The sequence below is a fragment of the Lampetra fluviatilis genome, chromosome 2, assembly GCF_964198595.1.
Source record: "Lampetra fluviatilis chromosome 2, kcLamFluv1.1, whole genome shotgun sequence".
Lineage (NCBI taxonomy): Eukaryota > Metazoa > Chordata > Hyperoartia > Petromyzontiformes > Petromyzontidae > Lampetra > Lampetra fluviatilis.
The window spans coordinates 9483777-9503190 of record NC_136276.1 but is presented as its reverse complement, the minus strand read 5'-3'; the positions used below and the strand labels follow the sequence as shown (position 1 = coordinate 9503190).

The 19414-nt window shown below is 40.4% G+C and overlaps 1 protein-coding gene across 7 annotated transcripts in view; it reads left to right on the top strand.

Annotated features, from left to right (window-relative positions):
• LOC144941858 (protein mono-ADP-ribosyltransferase PARP15-like) overlaps nt 1-19080 on the top strand; it is a 20451-nt gene extending 1371 nt beyond the window's left edge. For 5 of the 7 annotated variants that reach the window (XM_078868369.1, XM_078868386.1, XM_078868361.1 and 2 more), the window contains 13 exons: nt 3447-3512; nt 4452-4576; nt 5251-5293; nt 6053-6193; nt 6468-6722; nt 7172-7408; nt 10024-12338; nt 13121-13570; nt 14204-14237; nt 15376-16050; nt 16511-16656; nt 16757-16934; nt 18140-19080. In XM_078868369.1, coding sequence (XP_078724495.1) covers nt 4487-4576; nt 5251-5293; nt 6053-6193; nt 6468-6722; nt 7172-7408; nt 10024-12338; nt 13121-13570; nt 14204-14237; nt 15376-16050; nt 16511-16656; nt 16757-16934; nt 18140-18429 — 4854 coding nt within the window. In that variant the 5' untranslated portion in view covers nt 3447-3512; nt 4452-4486 and the 3' untranslated portion in view covers nt 18430-19080. Of the gene's footprint in view, nt 1-3446; nt 3513-4451; nt 4577-5250; nt 5294-6052; nt 6194-6467; nt 6723-7171; nt 7409-10023; nt 12339-13120; nt 13571-14203; nt 14238-15375; nt 16051-16510; nt 16657-16727; nt 16935-18139 lie in introns of those variants that run through there. The other 2 variants (XM_078868401.1, XM_078868392.1) reach the window with 2 other exon arrangements.
• The last annotated feature ends 334 nt before the right edge of the window (nt 19081-19414 follow it).

The window sequence follows — 19414 nt, the reverse complement described above, 5'->3', positions numbered from 1 at the left end:
CAGGGTTGTTGCTACAGGAGAGAGTGGTGTGAGTGTGTGTGGGTGGTGGTGGTGGTGGGTGCCTTGTGTTTCGGAATGTGCGTGCGCGATTAAATGTGTGGGCACGCCAGGATAGCGTGCCTTAGGCACTGTACTCCGTCTAAGTGTGTACTTTAGTCATGGGGGGAGGAGGGGGGGAAATGAAATAAAATCTCAACTCTTAAAGTATACGGAGGAAGTTGTTGCGGATCATTAAAGTGACCGGGTTACGTGGTGACGCTTTTTCGCTTTGCTCATCGAAGGAGAGATGGGCGACTGATTTGGGAGAATATTAAAAAAAAACCTCGTCCAGCAGTGAATAGACCATGGCTGATGATGCAGAAGGATGCATTTGAACTGGACAGCAACGCTGCACCGTGTCACGTGGTGTTAAATGACGAGGACGCAAAGTCGGAACGTAAAAAAACGTGCAACTTTTGTGTATGTATCGCACACCTTTGTGCGACTTTAAATATATATTTTTTTCTTTTTTTGCGTAGCCTGGACGATGAGGATCCCATTGAGCCATTCGTAGACCAACTGTGGTGTGCCGCCATCGTGGGTCCACACTTTTTGCAAATTTGAAAAATTACTCAATTCGGATGTCACGCGGCAAACACATTCGAAGAATTACTCAATTCAGATGTCACAGGGCAATAATCGCCCTCTTACAACTGCCAGGCTAATTAATGCCCCATTGGCAGTCAAGGTGCTGCGTCACCACGTACTACAAAGGGATGACTGTCTCTGCTGATGCCCTTAAATGTTCCCAGATTATGTTGATGTCAGGCTCTCTGAGGCTCTGATGCGTTTATAAGCGTCATATAAATGCAACTAATAGCATTACAGTACGATGTGATTCATATGACTGTGCAGCAGCTGTGGGATCTGGCAGAGGGGGATAAAGCATTTGCCATGCTGAGGTGACAGTAGATTTGGTCATGATGCCATCGTCCTGGAACGGTGTTCTGTGGTGGTTTTAGGGGAATTCTTGTGCACACCCACCCCACACATTGCAGGCTTGGTAGATGGACCCCGTTTTGAGTGTAATATCAGCAGTAATTTAAGCATATTGAGCTGATTCGGGCTACTGTTGATGCCGATTGCATGAGAAACCAGAGGTGTGGACTCGAGTCATGTGACTTGGACTCGAGTCAGACTCGAGTCATGAATTTGATGACTTGCGACTCGACTTGGACTTGCATAACAATGACTTTGTCCCACCTATGAGATGTGGACTCGAGTCATGTGACTTGGACTCGAGTCAGACTCGAGTCATGAATTTGATGACTTGCGACTCGACTTGGACTTGCATAACAATGACTTTGTCCCACCTATGTGAGAAACTATAATTACCACTTGGTTTTAGTGATAAGAGCATGCGCACATGTACATTCTGATTTAAAAACATACTTCACGCTATGGTCAGACCACATACTTCACGATATGGTCCAATGCGGGTTGGTGAAGGCGGTGGGGGGCTGAGACACGGAGGCATAGAAGTGCAGAACAACAATTCGTTTCTGTTGAACTGCCCTCTGCTTCCCACAACGTGGCCCCGAAAACATCGGGGAAAGCATATTTAACCGTGCAGTATTATTTCGGACCTCGAAGCAATCAAATGTCACATTTTCTGATTCTTTACATTGTTTATAGAAAGTACTGAAAGTGGCAAGGGTGCGCCCCCTACAATTACTTGGTCACGCCCCTAATGGTGGAAGGGCCTCTTCTAATGGCAGCTCCAGATGGTATTTTGGCCAACTCTTCTACACACACCAGACATTTTGGAAGAGGTAGGAGTACCCCCACACGTTACCTTATCACATTTAACCTGTTGATTGACTAACTGCTGTACCGATTTCTATACCGCTGGATGGGCAGAGGTCGGGGGAGACTTAAGAGACTTGCACCATTGTTTCAACTGTGAGGAGAGGTGACCGACGATCTATCCATTGGACGTTCAGTGTTATAACCATTCCACCCCGCCAGCATTCACATAAAAGTACCGAACTTTTACGATCTATACAATGCAGAACGCACGGTTCATAGTCAAACTCAATGCTTTGAGGGTCAGCCATACAGCAAACTAGTTTGTAACATATCTGGAGCATATATAAAGAACAAACAGTTGAACAAACGCAAAATTATTCAAAGGTCAATTGAAACTCAAGTGCGGTTGTTTTGGGTTGGGCTGTGCATTGACCATTTCTTCTTTCAAGCTTTCGCCATGCACTGCTATGGGCATATTCAGCTCTAAGGTTTGGGTTGCTCTGGAGCCAGATCTGGAGCCAGTAGTAAAAGTAGTAGGAGCTGGAGCAGAAAATGGAGCGGCCCTACACCATCACAATCATAAAAAAAAGGTTTATATGACATCTTTTATGCCAGGGCATAGTGCGTTTTGCATCGTATCTCATCTCAAAAATTGAAAAGGGCACCCTGAGTGGCAGCTGCCCGTGTAGGTATAAGGTGGCTCAGCACCTGGACTTTAAAGAGGCATCATTCGATCAGTAGGGGCAATTATGCTATGTATAAGCCCAATTGAGTAGTTTGTGGGCGAATTGGACCCTGATGTCCACACAGAATGGCTTACTCTTGCAAATTATGTCAGGGAATCCTTTAACTTCCACTCTGGAGCAGACAATGGACATTATGGTTATTACACCCACAGTAGTAATTGGGGCGGTGCTGGATTCGAACCTTGAACCTCTGAAACAGGTGGCAAGTGTGCTATCAGCTAGGCCGTGTCACTGCCCCTCCATGACTCCGGAAATCTCTGTTCAATTCCCAGCCACAGATAACATCAGTGGGATGTGATATCCGAACCTGTCTTACGAGCCCCTCCTTTACCAACCTATACGGAGCAATGTGTAGAAGTATGGCCAAACAACCATCATTACCGACATGACCCTGGGGAGGTCTTTATCCAGCAGTAGATTGACAAGGAGCTGAAAATGATTACTGTATATCCTAAGATGATTTTATGCACAGGGGTGAGATGGATTGTGGCATCAACAGGACCTTGAGGGATGGTGACAGCATAGAGATCCCTTCATTCAGCAGTGGATAAGACTTTTCCTCATGGTGATTAGTGAGAAGTTACACCATTGAGATTATGTCAGTAAAAGAATTACACGTCAAGTATTTTGTGGTACTGTGTTTCTTCTCTTGTGGGGGTGTTTGTAAAGTCATGGCTGTTTGTCACGTCGTTTCCCATGCGGAGCGACGATTTTAAGCGTGTGCTGTTCATCACACAGGTGCAATACTGATTGTTTTCAAAATCTGGACAAAGGCCTCCTCAGGCTATTTTGGTCATGAAAGTTGTTTGGTCAAAACTGTACCATGTTGGTCAGTGTGGGTTAGGCGGTAAGGCAGATGTGCCAATCCAGTTCAGATATTGATCTTTTTTTTGTTAATTTTATGTATTTAAGGTTTCAAAAAACTACATCTGAAGCATGTACACAGTCGGGGAATGGCAAAGACATTGATGCATAAAGGTAATAATTAACAAGAACATGCAATGCATCCCCTGTGAAGCATAGAGTAAACAATGAAAAACTCACCTCTGATATTAACTTTTGCCCGGAATCTATAACTGACATAATAATCTCGTTTATAACGCGCCTTTAATATTTTAATATATCTAAAAGAGCTGTACATAAAAATACAAACTACACTCACAAGTATAAATAACATCTAACCAAAATAGAAAGCTGATAATAACTTTCAATGACAACTACACTTGAAATGCAGATAAAATAAAGAACAAACTATGTTAAAAGCTAAATAATCCAATCAGACAACAAGACAATCCACTGCATAAAAATTGGTTTTCAAATCTTAAGTTACGGGGAAACTCTTTAGAAATAAGTGAGCTTTAAGACGTGATTTAAAAAGTGAAGTGGACTCAATCCATAATGGGCCAAGGAAGGGGATTCCACAATCGCGGAGCCTGGCTGTAGAAGGCTCCATCTCTCATACAACATAGTCTTGCCTTAGGAATGTTGAATAGACCAGAGGTACCAGAACTAAGTTTTCGCAGTTGTATAGAAAACTTGAGCAGACCAGCGAGATATTTAGGAGCCAACTCATTCAAGGCCTTAAACGTGAGAAGAAGAATTCACTACTTTACAGGGAGCCAGTGCAGGGACAAAAGAATAGGAGTGATTTGGGCATGTGATTTAGATCTGACGTAGTCCGATTAATAACATAGTGTGTAAACCCAATGCGTCATCGCCCCATCCCACCACAGCTAACAGTTAACATGTGCTTTACCTGTAATTGCATTTTAAAAATATATAATTGCAGTACAGTACACAAAGATTGTAGCATCGCATTGTGTTTTACCTGTGTGTAATGATTCATTTCTGGACTTTTGAACCAGTTGATGCAAATGGACATTTATCCTAACTGTAAATTTCCTATGTGTGTTCCAGGGAATTGATGCCCAGATACAGAAGCGTGCAACCAGATGGATTGGCATTTCACCCATAATGTTCCTTACAAAAAGAGAAAATGTTTTCGTGATCCAAATTTAAGTGGCGATTCATTTGAAGACAATGTACGGAATGATAATTAATCACAATACAGTACATGCATTGGTAACCATTCAGATTGAGGAGGGTGGTAAATCAAAAAAGTTTTACATCTGCCTTAGGGAAGTATAGAGTATTTATCACAGTGTAAATGGGCTTTGCATTCACTGCTGATATAGTACTGCTAAAACTTACATGATAAAATAAATACATTCAACTATGGTTTTGTTATTTTTATTTACTAGTTTTCGAGGTCATGGAGGCGTAAGTAACTTGAAATATGTCGTATGTTTTAAAGTCATAATTTACTGCAGTTTTAATTCTGGCAAAGCCTTCTGTTTAAAAATCGCTGGTATCCTTGGAAAAGTAGCACATATTTTATGCTTGCCTGACAAAGAGCTGCCAAAACTTGTCTTCAGTTATACACGAACAGTGTCGCACAGAATTATATTTCCATGTGCAAGTATTTCTATTTAATCATTCAGAATTTCACTGCAGGTATTGTGGGTTAGTTGAGGTACATATTTTACTATTGCAGCAACGTGTAAACACCACAATATGGTACATGACACATTTCGAGCAGAAATGATTTGTAATGTTTTATAATGCTTTGTTTTGGTGTTGGCTAATCATGTGAAAAAGAGGCTGTTTGTTGATGAGCAGAGGGAATGTTACAAAACGTTCCTGTTTTGTTTTACAGCAAAGGCAGCAGACCTTTGTACAGGATATTCAAGGCCATCAAGGTTTGTATATCAACTCAGTTACTCTCGAGATGGTGAAATACCTTAAAGCTACTGCCACATTTAGGAGTTCACTCAAGGAAGCTATTATATATGTAACAATTGATTCACCCCCAACATGATTCGTGACTTGTTGCAATTTGGGATCACAATTAAAAAATCGATTATTTGTATCTCGTCTGTACATTCTTTTTTTCTCATGCCTGTCTTATACAGTACTGTACTAGCTTTACTACCCGGCTTCGCCCGGGACTTGGATTCCTGTCTTGGATTAATACACGGCCTACGCGGAGGGTTGGGGGGGGATGCGTGACGTCAACAGGCACACTGCGTGACGCTGCCGCATGCGGGTGACATCACAGATGTGACGTCACCGCTCGGTTGCCGTGCAAAATATATCCATTCTTGCACCCCTCCCCCCCACGTTTCAAGTTTGTTGCATGTCGGGAAGTATGCTAAACATTTCGAACAGATACACATTTACAAATTCCCCTTTTATATATACAGAGAAGATGTGTCTGCCATTTTATGTATTATGTGCTACATTGCACAAATACAATTTTGGATAAAATGTGAATACAATAATCATAAATTGGAAGCAAAAACATTCTTACATGCATAATTAGAATATATCTCTGCCTATGAACAAATGCACCATTGCACATTTAATTTATACCACATAGCTGTTTCGTAAATGTGGTCAAATGTTTTCACATGTATTCAAGGATGGCTGTTGTACACTCTCTCTGCCCAAATTGACAGAAGAGCTATTCGCTGTGCTCTGCAGTGTGGATGACATTGGAGATGATATTCTGAAGGAATACGCAGAAAACATTGCTCAGGAGGAAGTTCATGTCTACCCCCTAACCAAAACCAAAAGATGGCTGGGCTGCAGCCAGGAGGGTAAGCATTGCTTACCATCGCGGCACTGAGTAATAGATCACTTATCTATGTGGCAGGGTTTTCATTGAGTAACAAGACCTGATTCAGCCTCAATTGACAACACTATCTCACAGATGTTCCACCACAAGCCAACTGATCAGTACTCCCTAGTTTTTGATGTGGTGTCAGTGGTTGCTATACTTGTTTTCTTGAAATTGTAAATATGGTGATGCAGACAGCCTGCAATGCATTGAATTTTATTTGCCAAAATAACACATTCATTCATCTTTCACAGCTATCGAGAGGCTCCGAGTAAATGGAAAACTTGACATAAAAGGCAAGGAGCTGAAGGTTTGGATCTGTACGCAATCCGAGATGGATGTTGTTGTTGACAGGCGGAGGTTGGTCTTGAATGGATTGGCAGGGGACACTCCCAAAGACATGGTCATATTATATGTGGAAGCCATATCAGGCTTCTTGTCGGATGACTTTAATATCGAATACTTCAGTGATGGGGAAATGGCTGTGGTGACCTTCCAAACCCCAATTGGTGAGTGAGTAATTGCGTTGATTGAAGAATTGCAGCACAACTCTTAATATTCCATAATATATGCTCTGTATTATGCCTGCCTCCATAATCATATGTGGATCTTCCTGTTATTTGTGTGGTTCTCCATTCTTGTCCATGCTTATGAGTAACCCAGACTTATATGACCATCCACTCCTTCTTGTGCCGTGCCGGGCTTCATAGGTGCTCGCTAACAGCACTTGCCCCAACAGTCTGTTAAGGATATATGGGGGGGTCTTTGTACAGTGCCTTGTGACCTAGGTGAAAGGTGCTTTAGAAGTTATACAAATGTACGATTTTATGCAGTAAATTACACTGTTATATAAATGTGAAATTGTTTAAATTCACAATTTCCACATGGTGTAGGCCTCATGATTTGGAATTACAAGTCCACCACTGTTACAGCTGTTTTGCAAAACATGTCTTTCCAGACTTTAGATGCTTGTTTGAGAAGAGATCAAGAAAAAAAATACTCAACAAGAGAGAGATCAAGGCCAGGCTGCTGGAGCTGACGAACTGTGTGCTGGTGGAGGGGGTGGCACTGAACCTCATTGAAGATCTCCATTTGTACTTCGAGAACAAAATACGGAGTGGCGGAGGGGAGCTCTCTAACGTTATTATCAAAGAGGATGAAAGAAATGTCTACCTTTACTTCAAAGACTTGGCAGGTAATGACGTTAGGCATTTTCAAATACAAGTGCTTGTAATATATGGCAGTCAGAGATTGTTGGTGGGATCAAGAACTGTATTATAGATCCAGCATCACAGGACTATAACTGGTACAGGTTTCCCTGAAATTATGTGGATTCAATTTGTGCGATTTTACATTTAAGCGCCGCTAAGCTATTTCTCCCCCAAATTTGCTTCATGGGGTTTGAATCTACTCGTATGCGGCTATACGGTCGGATGTGGGACAACATTGTGTGTCCTGTACGCTATACATGTCAGGCAGCTGTTTAGTGCAGTGCATTGTGGGTTGCGTGATTGTGCGGTCCATGCTACGCAATTTCGCTTTGTGCACTGTTTTGTAACGCATCTACTGCATAAAGCGAGGAAACCTGTACTGTAGTGTCAAGGTAGATCGGGTAAATATATAAATGTGCCATTAAAACCCGCCACCACCCGACACAGCCAACTAGTAAGGGTTGTCACGTAAACAGAACGTGGCCAATTCGTTACTAGTACAGCACACCGGTGTGTTGGAGAGCCAAACCACAACATTTACAATCTGAGTACGACGTTTCGCCAATAATTACAACTAGCTTCATCAGGCGACAGCCAGATTTGTGGAGAAGCCTTACTTTTTCGTTCCTTATATAGAGGCGTAGATGTATTGACCACGCAGCTGCGCTTTTGCACAATGTCGGGGGGGGGGGGATTACTGAGGATTACTGAGGCAACGTACATTATGCATGTGCATTATGCGAGCCCTTTGAATTTGTCCTTCCTGTGTATTGTGTTTTATTAAAATAGCCCTACCAACGGTAATCCCTATTGAAGTACGCTGCCCTTTGTAGGCATGCATTTAAATAATGTATTATTTTATGATTCGCTTCCATGCAGCGATAAGGCGGTAGCTATCCGATGGTTAAAGTTATTTAGATTTCTTTCAATTTTGATATATTCTCTAATTAGTCTTGGCCAGTAGTAGCTAGTTTTGCACAACATCAAAATCAATTGAGTGTCCTTGTTGGCACGCGTGTTCTGCTACTGCTGGCAGTTGTATTTGGGTTAATTTAATAACACATCTACGTCTCTATATAAGGAACGAAACGGTAAGACTTCTCCACAAATCTGGCTGTCGCCTGATGAAGCTAGTTGTAAGTACTGGCGAAACGTCGTACTCAGATTGTAAATGTTGTGGCTTGGCTCTCCAACCAGTGTGCTGTGCTAGTGACGAATTGACATGTTCTGTTTACGTGACAACCCTTACTAGCTGGCTGTGTCGGGTGGTGGTGGGTTTTAACGACACATATATTTATGCGAACTAACCCAAAAACCTCTTATGGGATGATATTGGTCACGAAAGCCTACCTGTTAAACTGAAAACAACTTGTTGAGGTACATTTTAACCTTAATCGTAGCTGGTTGGTGGGGGTTGCGCGTTCCCATGCTAATTAGAAGTTGATGAAACTATTAGAAGTTGATGAAACTACTATATATACAATATTGGTCATCTTATGGATAGGCTGGTTCCATCTTGGAATTTGTAATTTCCACATCTACCTCTGGGCCACCAATGGCGATCAGCATTGAGACCTGGACCAGTGCTCATTGGGTGCTTTGACTTTGAATACCTTAATCGTAAGATTGATTTGCAAAACACATTTTTCCATGAGCACATTACACCAGTCTTCTTATCTCTTCGTTGGCTACCAGTCAAATTCCGAGTGGATTTGAAGATACTGCTATTAACCTTAAAAGGCTTTAAAAGGGCTCACCCAACATTACTTTCAGGAACTAATACATTTATATATTCTATCAAGGTCCTTAAGATATTCTGACCTCCAGCTGCTCGGCACTCCCAGGTCTAGGTTATGCTCTTTTGGTGATCGGACTTTTGTTAGCGTGGCACCCAAGCTTGAAATCAGGCAATCAGTCGGCGGGTATATTTAGGTCTGCTTTGAAAGCCCATCTTTTTAAACTGGCCTTCAATCTTTAGTTTGGTTAGTTGCCTTGGTTTTGTTTTTGTTTCCTGCTTTGGAATCCTAGGATGGAATGTGCATTATAAATGTGAATTATTATCAAAAAACAAATCTAGGTAGATTCACACATTGCTTTGATTAATTTAGAGATAAAGCATGTGAAATTAACTTAATTACAAAAGACATGGTTTTTATTTAAAATAAATCATTACCTTCGTTGCGAATATTAACTTGTATTAGTACTGTTTACATTTTAATTGTCTCTTAATGATATTTTTTTATTTCATAGCTTTGAATTTTAACATTTCTTTATTTACTCAGTTAGTACTTGTCATATTATTGCAATTATCACACAATGCAATTTGAAGTACAGTACATTTGTCAAGTTTGCTTTTCACGTTAATAATTTGAAGATAGGACTATGCAAGTTATTTGCATTGTGTGTAGAATTATATTTATACTACCCCATTGCCCTGTTGCAATGCATTTCTGTGGTTATTGCAACTTTCTGATCTGCCCTTGCTGGACATCTGTGAAAAAGAGCTTCATAGCTCATCGGATTTCTCCAGGATAACTATTGTGATTCTGACCTGCTGAAACCTATGTTGAAACAAACATTTTATGCTCTTTTTTTTTAGTTGTTGAAGAAATTGTGTCAAGGCAACACAATCTGTGCACAACGGAACTGAAAGTCTTTGCCTATTATGATGAAATATGTTCTGCCCTTGGAAAACAAGATCAACTATCAGAGGACCCTGAACCATTTTACGTACCAGTTGATATCATGGTTATGCAGTATATTTTAAACAGTTGTTTTGCAATGAGAGAACTGACATCCATTCTAGAACAGGCAGATGCTTCCTTTTCTCATGGTGAAGGGTCAAATGGCAACATTACCTTTAAACCCATTTTAGACAAGGGCGCAGTAAATTATCAAAGCCTTGCTAAAAAGTGGCAGCAAACGACAGAGACATGTTTTCGAAAATTCTATGAACAGTATTCTAAGAATGATTTGCCTTGTGCTAAAGCTGCATGGGAAAGAGTTAAACAAGAAGTCTCAATGCCTGATCATGTGCTGGTTGGTTATGACTGTCAACAAGCTCAGATCTTTGTTACTGGGAGAAATCAGGATGTGCAAGATGTATGTAAACAGCTGAAGCCCTTTGTAAAGAATGCTGAGGATACCCTCTCTGAAGAGAGTCAGATCATCAGTGATTGCATATCACTAGAAAGCCCAGATAACTATCATTTAATGCAGTTCCTGAACATTGAAGATTTTTGCGCTAAATTGAATAATTTGCATTTACAATTTGATGAAGGCTCCTGTTCCGTAACAGTTACGGGCATGTCAAGAGATTGTCAAATAATTGCAGAAGAAATACACAATCTTCTAATGAGCATATCAATAAAAGATTTGGTTATTTCTGATCATGTTCTAAAAATGTTTGCGGTACCAGGTGTCGTGCAAACATTGAATACGCAGTTTAAAAAAAGCTCAATATATGCCATTGTAGAATTAAAAAGTGGTCAAATGAATGACACCTTCAATTTGATATCCATTGCTGGACATGCAGAAAAAGCGGAGTCTTGCATCAATGAAACATTCACGGAAGAGTTGTTTTGTGTTCCAAAGGCAGAAAGTGACTCAACCAGAACAAAAGAATGGACAATTCTATTGAATGATCTTGAAAAAAGCAGGAGTGATGAATGTCAACAAATAATTCTTGGAACATTTGAAGATCAATATGGTTCCTGCACCGAAGTTGTCATTGCAGGTTTTGCCCCTGCTGTCAAAGATGCCTATGGCAGAATGCAAGCATTTTGTAGAGACAACTGTACCGTTACAAAATTCATGGTAATGCCAAAGTATCAACTGGAGTTTTTGGAGAAACATGAGCTCATACTGCATGACACTAAACTTTTGGGTAAAAATATCACAATAGAGTATGAACCTGTTTCAGGGTTTCAGATAGTTGGACAATCTAGCATTGTAAATGAGATTGAAATGTTTATCTGTGAAAAGGGATTCAAGCTTTGCTCAAATCTGCTCAGGATTAATACGCCAGGAGCTGCCAAATATTTACGAGAAAATGAGGACTTTGTCAAAAGTAAAGTGTCAAAAGATAAAGGCTGCATGGTTTTCATTGAGATTGGGGCTGCTCAGTATCCATTTTTGCAGCTGAGGTGTCAGGAGGATTTACCAGGGGGCCACACCATCTCAATCTACAAAGGGGACATTTTTAAAACGCCAGTAGATGTGGTTGTGAATACAGCCACAGAAAAACTGCAAATTTTGACAGATGGAACCTTTGGAAAAGCCCTTTTAGAAATCGGAGGTTCAGACATACAGATGGAATGCAATGACCTCGTTCATGAAAGTGGAGAGCTTAAGCCTGCAGAAGTAGTAATGACGAGCCCAGGAAAGCTCCCATGCCAGAATATTGCTCACATCATCTGTGGATATTTAAAGAAAAATTCATGGAATACATGTATAGACATTTCCAAAATGAAACTGGTAAAGGAGGGGATTCAGAACGTTTTGATGACGGCAGGGACAATTGGGCACCGGAGTGTAGCAATACCAGGTCTTTTGTTTGAGAGGTATAGGTATCCTTTGGACATTTACACTACAACACTCATTGATGCTGTCGAGTCTTTCTGTAAAGAAGAAGACAATGCTGATAATTCCTTGACCGACATCCTCTTTATCGATGTCGATGACGGTGTACTCGATGCTCTTTCAAATGCTCTCCTGTGTAAGGTTGGGAAAATTCCAGTTACAGATGAACCAGATAGAGTTGTGGATTTATTGGTCCAGAATGAAAATGCATTCTTACATCCAGGCTGGCCTCAAACCCAGAGTTCAGCAACAACAGTCACCAGTCCAAGCTGCATAACTACAAATGAAGGACTCAACATCTCCTTGGTTATTGGTAGTATTGAAGAAGAAAATGTAAGTCTGGAGAAATGTACAGCAATACAAATGATTGCATTGTGCTCTTATACAATGTTTGTAAATCTCGGTGACATTCTGTGTCACATAATGCAGTCTGTCATAATTGCAATACACGTACTGCAGTAAAACACCTCGCGTAATACTATACTCTCGTAAATATTTTATACTCGATGAATAGCACGAGAAAAGTATGTTTTGCTATTCAATTCTCATTTAGGTCTTGAAGTTCATTATTTAGTTGGTACACTCGAAGACCTCGTCCAGTGATTTCTGGCCATTGCATTGGGTCTTTTTTCAGCATTTGTCTCTTCTGGTCACATGGATAAAAAAAATTAATGACATCCGTTTTGCCGAGATGATGCTATTGTATTTAAGGTAAAATGATAATGCTTGACAGGGGCTACGAGAGGGCTGTAGTGTCATACCTTGTGTATGGAGTATGTAATGCTTTCCATCATGCATTGTCTTCTGAAATATATATTTTTTGCAATACAGAAACAAATGGGTAGATGTCAGAACATAGTCGATTTGCATAATATTAGTGTAGTCTTTTTGGCTCTGGTTTTTACGTGGAATTTTTGGGCAACTGGTTGATTTAATTTTGCCAGTTTTGAATAGGGTAAGTGCCAACTAGTAATCCAAATTTATTTTTAACTTTAGTTCATATTAAAAAGCAATAGTGCATGCCTGTTACACATGCCTTCAACCTTACTTGGAAAGCATTAAAAATAAATAAATTGTGCAAGAAGATAATAACTTGTAATTCCATTTCATTACAGTCGGACGTCATAATAAACACAACCTCGGCAAACATGAAGTTGGATTCTGGAAAGGTGTCCAGTGCCATTTTCCGTAAGGCCGGTCCGACACTGCAGAATCTCGTTGACAATATAGTCCAGGGCCAATCCATTCGTTCTGGGCAGATTGTGAAGACGGACGTGACGGGCCTTAATCTTTGCTGTCACATGGTGTACCACACCAGCCTGGGTTCCTGGGACAATGGCAAACATCTCCACAAGTTCATGAAACATAGCCTCGAGATGGCCCATCGGGATGGGGTTTCTTCCATCTCCTTCCCAGCACTTGGCACAGGAATGCTCAGTTACCCACCAGCGATGGTTTCAAGTTTAATGTTTTCAGAAGTTATCAACTTCAGCCAGAGTCATCAGAAAACAATGCTGAAGGACATCCGATTTGTGATTTTCTCCAAAGACCAGCTCGTCATTTCAGTAAGTCTGACACTGGGCGTTATACATGGACAAGTCTAAAAGGATATGTGAACAAGTACTGTTCTGCATAGGGCAAAGTATACAAAAGCCTGGAAATATTGCATAGTTGACTTTCGAAGAATGTTGAACACCTGCTTAAATTGCACAGATGTATGCCATTTTTTTACTGAATGTCGGTCCATGTTTTGAGGAACTGATGTGAGCGTCCTCGTACATTTTAAACTAAATTGTAATACAGTACTATAATAATCCAGTAATGACAATTATTTATCCAGAAAAGCCTCAACGACTCATTTTCAGAAAGGTTCTGCATTGGGATGTTTGGCTCAAACCATTAATGAGTAGCATGCGGGTGGAGATCGGAGTAGCCGGATAAAATCCATGCACCTATGTAACAATTGGAAAGGCCTGGTTTGGTGGTCAACCATTCAAATACCAGGCTTCACCACATCTGAGAATGGGTGTGTTCAGGGTAGTTTGGTCCTTGGCCTTGTTTCTAGGATTTTGAAATGCCTTGAAGGAGACCATTTCATGGAAGCTCATCGAATATATTTACATAATTAAACTTTTTTTCAGAGTGTTAAAGCTAAAGCGTTATCAGTTAAAATACTTACAGTTGTGGTATTTTCACAGGCCTTTCAGGCAGAGCTGGCCAAACATCTTCGAGGTATGTGTACCTTGCTATAACAGCAGGTTGTGCAAGTGGCCACCACACCACAGCTGGCTTAGCCCCCTGCACCCTCATGCATGATGCTTCCACGTGACACGCAGACACAGGAGCACTCTTTCATCCCTGTCCAGATACAACAGCACCCTTGTGCTCCATCCCACAGATTCAGCAGTGCCTCCATAACCACATCTTGAGCCACATGACTATTATCCATAGTGTATGTGTGTGAAGAGTGGTGGTGTAATGGTTAGCATACTGCGATGAAGCTAGCAGCCTGAGTTCGATTCCCAGCCATGAAAGACATGAGTGGTGATTATCTGACTGTCCTGGACCTATGCTTGGTAAATTCATCCTTAAATGAATAGGTGGTGCAGTATGTACACTTCAGCACTGGAGACAAAGGCGGCTGGGTGTGGTGTTGGCCACAACCACTACCTCATGCGGCGTGCCAGCCTTCATAAATATTGTCTATCAGAACTTCCCCCAACCGCCTCTAGGTTATATGGGGGAACTTTGTGTGGAGAGTGGGTGGTGCAGTGGTCCACACACTGGACTACGACCCTGGCAACCAGAGTTGGATCTATAGGCATGGATATTTTGAAATTGTGAATGCATGTAATATATGATTTCATAACTTTTCTGCAGAGTAAAAAGATTTGTAAACATTTGAAAATAATTATTTATTAAATAATATTTTGTTTCCAGTAAAATACATACGGTGTAAGCACTGGTGAAAATTATACATTAATACAGATGTACATATTATAGTTGATAATAAATAGCTGTGTTTTTAAATTCATGAGAGCTGATCTTAATTTACGGCCTTTGTCAATCCACGACTGGATGAGGCTTCCTCTTGCCATGTTGGTCATGGGGATTTTGACTGGTCAGGATCACTACATATATCACTCGCCACTGATCTTAGCAGTGGCCGGGAATCAAACTCGGGAGCCTGGTTCATAGTGCAGTGTGCTAGCCACTGCATAACTGCCCTGGGCCCTCCCCACTTAACCAACCTGCATTTGCCACCATGAAGTAGGGTCAAGTGACCCTCATGATCAACATCAGATTTTCACTTAATGTTACACTAAAAGTTATGGCACAAGACTAAGTTGTTGATTATTTTGCTTGTCAGTTTTAGGTAGCAGCTACAGCGGTTTAAACGAAGCTGCCTGCTCACAGGCCGCTATGATTGGTGAATTTGGTTTACCTGCTCCCCAAACACCAAGTGTGCCACAGAAGGTGCCGCCATTTAAGTCCGCTTACCAAAACGAGGTTGTCATTGTAAAAGTATTTGGAAAGCTGAAAAATAATGTTGACGATGTGAGCAAAATGATGAAAGAATTAGTTGATAAGGAATGCAGCCCCAAGAGAATTCAAAGCAATTATGTCTCGTCTTTGAAAGATGAAGACATAAACGTACTGGAAAATGTTGAATCCGATTGTGATGTGAAGATCACACTCGCTTTTACACACATCCAAATTGAGGGTATGAGTTCAGATGTGTTTTCAGCTGCTACAAATGTGAATAAAGTAATGAATGAGTTGGAGAAAAAACACATAGAGGAATCCCTTTTCACCTCATTTGCCAAGTGGCTGTTTGATGACAATGGACAAATGAAAGCTTTTCACAAAACCGAAGTCATACAAATTGAGAGAGCTTTTCTGCGGGAAGAAAAACAAGTCGTCATCAAGAGCCCTGCAGGAAATCTTGTTATCAATTTTAATAAAAATGAAGCAACTAATCCACAAGGTGAAACCATCAGAGTGAGAAGAGAATGCATATTCCAAGAACCACCTGATCCACACGGTCAGTGTTTATTTCCCTTGAAAATAATGGCTATGTTGTTAATGACCGTAACTTTGATGCTTTGGAATAAAGTTTAAATGCAACGTTAAATATGGGTAAAATTTTGGAATACAAAATTATATTAGTTTACATGAAACCTTTCGCGGTCTTCCATTGGTAGATGGTTGAAGGCCTCTCTATAAAATTCGATCATCCTTATTCCTCATACTGCCAGTTCCATCTTGGTGTTAACTGCAGACGAGAGAGGATTTGGCTCGCCTATTAATATTTACAAGTATCTTCACAGTCTTCATTAAGTGTATCGGGTTGCCATGTATAGTTTCCCCTTTGCAGTTGTGTATGCTTCTAACTCTGTTTTGTTGGTTTGAACGTTCTAAACATGTTTATTTATGCTTCATTGCATTATTTTTTCAGAAACAATGTTTCATCAATATCCAAATGTGATCATTTGTGTTTTCAGCACTCAAAATTGACATACCACTCAACTGGGCATCAATGCCAAAAGGACAAGAAGTGATCAGGGTTTGGCTCCATCCACAATCGGATGAATACAAAAATGTTGAGACTCGCTTTTTAAAAACCATCACCGCTTTCAAGGTCTTCAGAGTAAGTAATTCTAAATTAGTTTTTTCAGATTTACTGCAATATACTTAAAGATTCAGAATTGTATTTCATAGTAATTGGAGTGACTTGTTTTGTCATCCAGATTGAAAGGATCCAAAACATGAGCCTGTACCATACCTATCAGGTCATGAAGAAATCAATTGAGTCAAGAAACGATGGGCAGATGATATGTGAGAAGCTGCTTTTCCACGGCACGCGATCAGACTCCATCGACAACATTACTCACCACGGATTCAATCGCAGCTATGCTGGAAAAAATGGTACGCATGTATACGATGACCAGCTAGACTTCTGATGTTCAAATCAGTTTTTTTGAAAGTTCAGTAAAACTTCTCAAAGCCAGACACGATTTAGTTATAGAATTGGAGGTACAGTATGTGAAAAGATTTGAGCAGAAAAACTCCAGCCAGAACATTGTGCGTGCCCTAATTAAGCTGTGCACAGAAGCAGAAGATGTTTTACAATAAACACATTCCTGCGGAGGGAACTGGTAGGAACGTTGGGTTGCTCGGTCAATGGCCAGGGTCAACGACGGCGTGGTGTATTCCGCAAATATGCCCGACTGTGAGGGTGGGCACAAGCCAGCGTGAGTAGGTTAAACGTTGAGTTTTATAAGGGCACCACGGGGTGACCAGCCCCTTCCCACCCTCCCTGCACGACGGACACAATAATCCCCTGTGGGCTGGTGTAACCAGGAGGTTCCTACCAGTATTAAGTCTGCAATACTGGTCTCCAATAATTAAAACGGAATTCATTAAAGTTGTATTTAATGAATAACAACTACATTCCAAAACCAGTGGGCCAAGGTCACTACCACTCGCAGGCTGTGGTAGACTGAAGCTGTCGGTGAGCAGGTACTCTGTTAAGTGGCAATTGGCAACCCCATGTGTATATGTACAGCGTTCATGGAAAACCATTACATAAATACTTTTTGAGTATTTTGCATGGTAAATGTATTCAAAATTGCGTAAAAAAATATATATTTTTTATTACTGCAATATATTTGAACATTCATTTTATAAATACTGTACATTACTTGCTGTAAGAAGACTTGACTTCATGAAAATCTGAACCTCTGGTTCATGGTGATGGCAACACATTAAATGGCAGTGATATTTAAATTGGAAATATTGAGTTCATATTTTGTCTTGATTAGTTAAGTGTTAATACAAAAAATATGGTGTTCGGCACGAACAACATGCACATTGAATACAAGTGTGTTCATTTTGTATTTCTATAATTGACGAAATGCAGTACATCCAGATTTGCTCCCAGCCCCGCCAATGTCTGGTTTCGAGAGGTTTTACGAGAGTAATTTAAGCCAACGGGGGTTTACCTCCAATGTAAAATTGTTTGAAAGATATATCAATGAAAATGCTATGTATTTAAAAAGTAATTTACACTGAATTGTAGTTTACAAAAACATTTCAATAAATTGTTTACTATCATTATTTTCTGTCCACAGCTACGGTCTTAGGTGTAGGGACATACTTTGCATTGAACGCTTGGTACTCGGCTTCTGACACATATTCCAAACCTGATGCCAATGGAACCAAGTACATGTTCCAGGCCCGTGTCCTCACTGGTTCCTATTGCAAAGGGGACTCGAGCATGAAGGAGCCACCGCTGAAAAGTCCGTTTTCTAAAACTGTACGCTACGATAGCGTGGTCGACAACTCCTTTTCACCGAGCATGTTTGTGGTATTCTACGACAATCAGGCTTACCCAGAGTACCTCATAACGTTCTCTAAATAAGTTGCCTGTTGGCTGTGAATTCTGCTTCAAAATGTACATAAATGCCTTGTCAGTCGAGCCGAGTGTTGACATTTTATTTTTTGTTGCGTTGATATAATTGTTGTATATTTTCTAGTTTATACATTTTACGATGTGCGCTGCAGTAGTACCCACGTTTGGTTGTTTTCAAGGCTTTTTTTCCAGCATTAGTGTTTACAGTAAAACCTTTTGAAGCCGGACTAATTTATTGTCCGGGGGTTGTCCAGCATACTGCAAATAATCGAGAAGTAGGTAATTATTAAAGTTAAGTTACAAATACAGTTATCAGAATATTTCACACTTGATACTGGAGTTCACAGTTTTAAACGGCTCAGCTTGAATACAGTAAAAAGCCTTAATCTAATTTTCTTAAAAATCCATGTTTAATGGAGGAAGCTTATGAGGTTCTTTAAAATGCCATTTTTAAGATTGACTTTAAAGTGGCAGCCTATTCAAAAAATAAAGTGTTATTGTTGTGAAGAATCTCGAAGCAACCTTTCTCATATAAGACTTTAAGTTACATTTAATGTTCAGCATTGTGGAATGTGATAATGGCCAATTTTGTGTGATATTGCTGTGTTATACAATGCAAATGCATATGTTTGGTCTTGTTTAATGTGCAATAAACGGATACTGAATTTGTGTATAAGGAGATTTCTATACAATTGCACCGCGGTTTGAAATCTGTAGCATTGTTAATGTTACTTGACGCAATTCAACAATTTGGCATAAATGTAGTTCACACGTTTCTACATCCATAGAATATCAGCTGCTCTAGTCTACAAATTAGGGTCACATACTCATTAATATCCAAACTGTTGCACCGTTATTCGCCGTTGAATCTTGAATTCTGGTCATGGCTAAGTTAATTGGTGAGTCCTATATAAAACTGGTCTTGGTTTGCCCCACTTCAACCCACACTAATCGCCAACTTTGTCAAGTAGTGTATGCTAAACCCATGACCAAC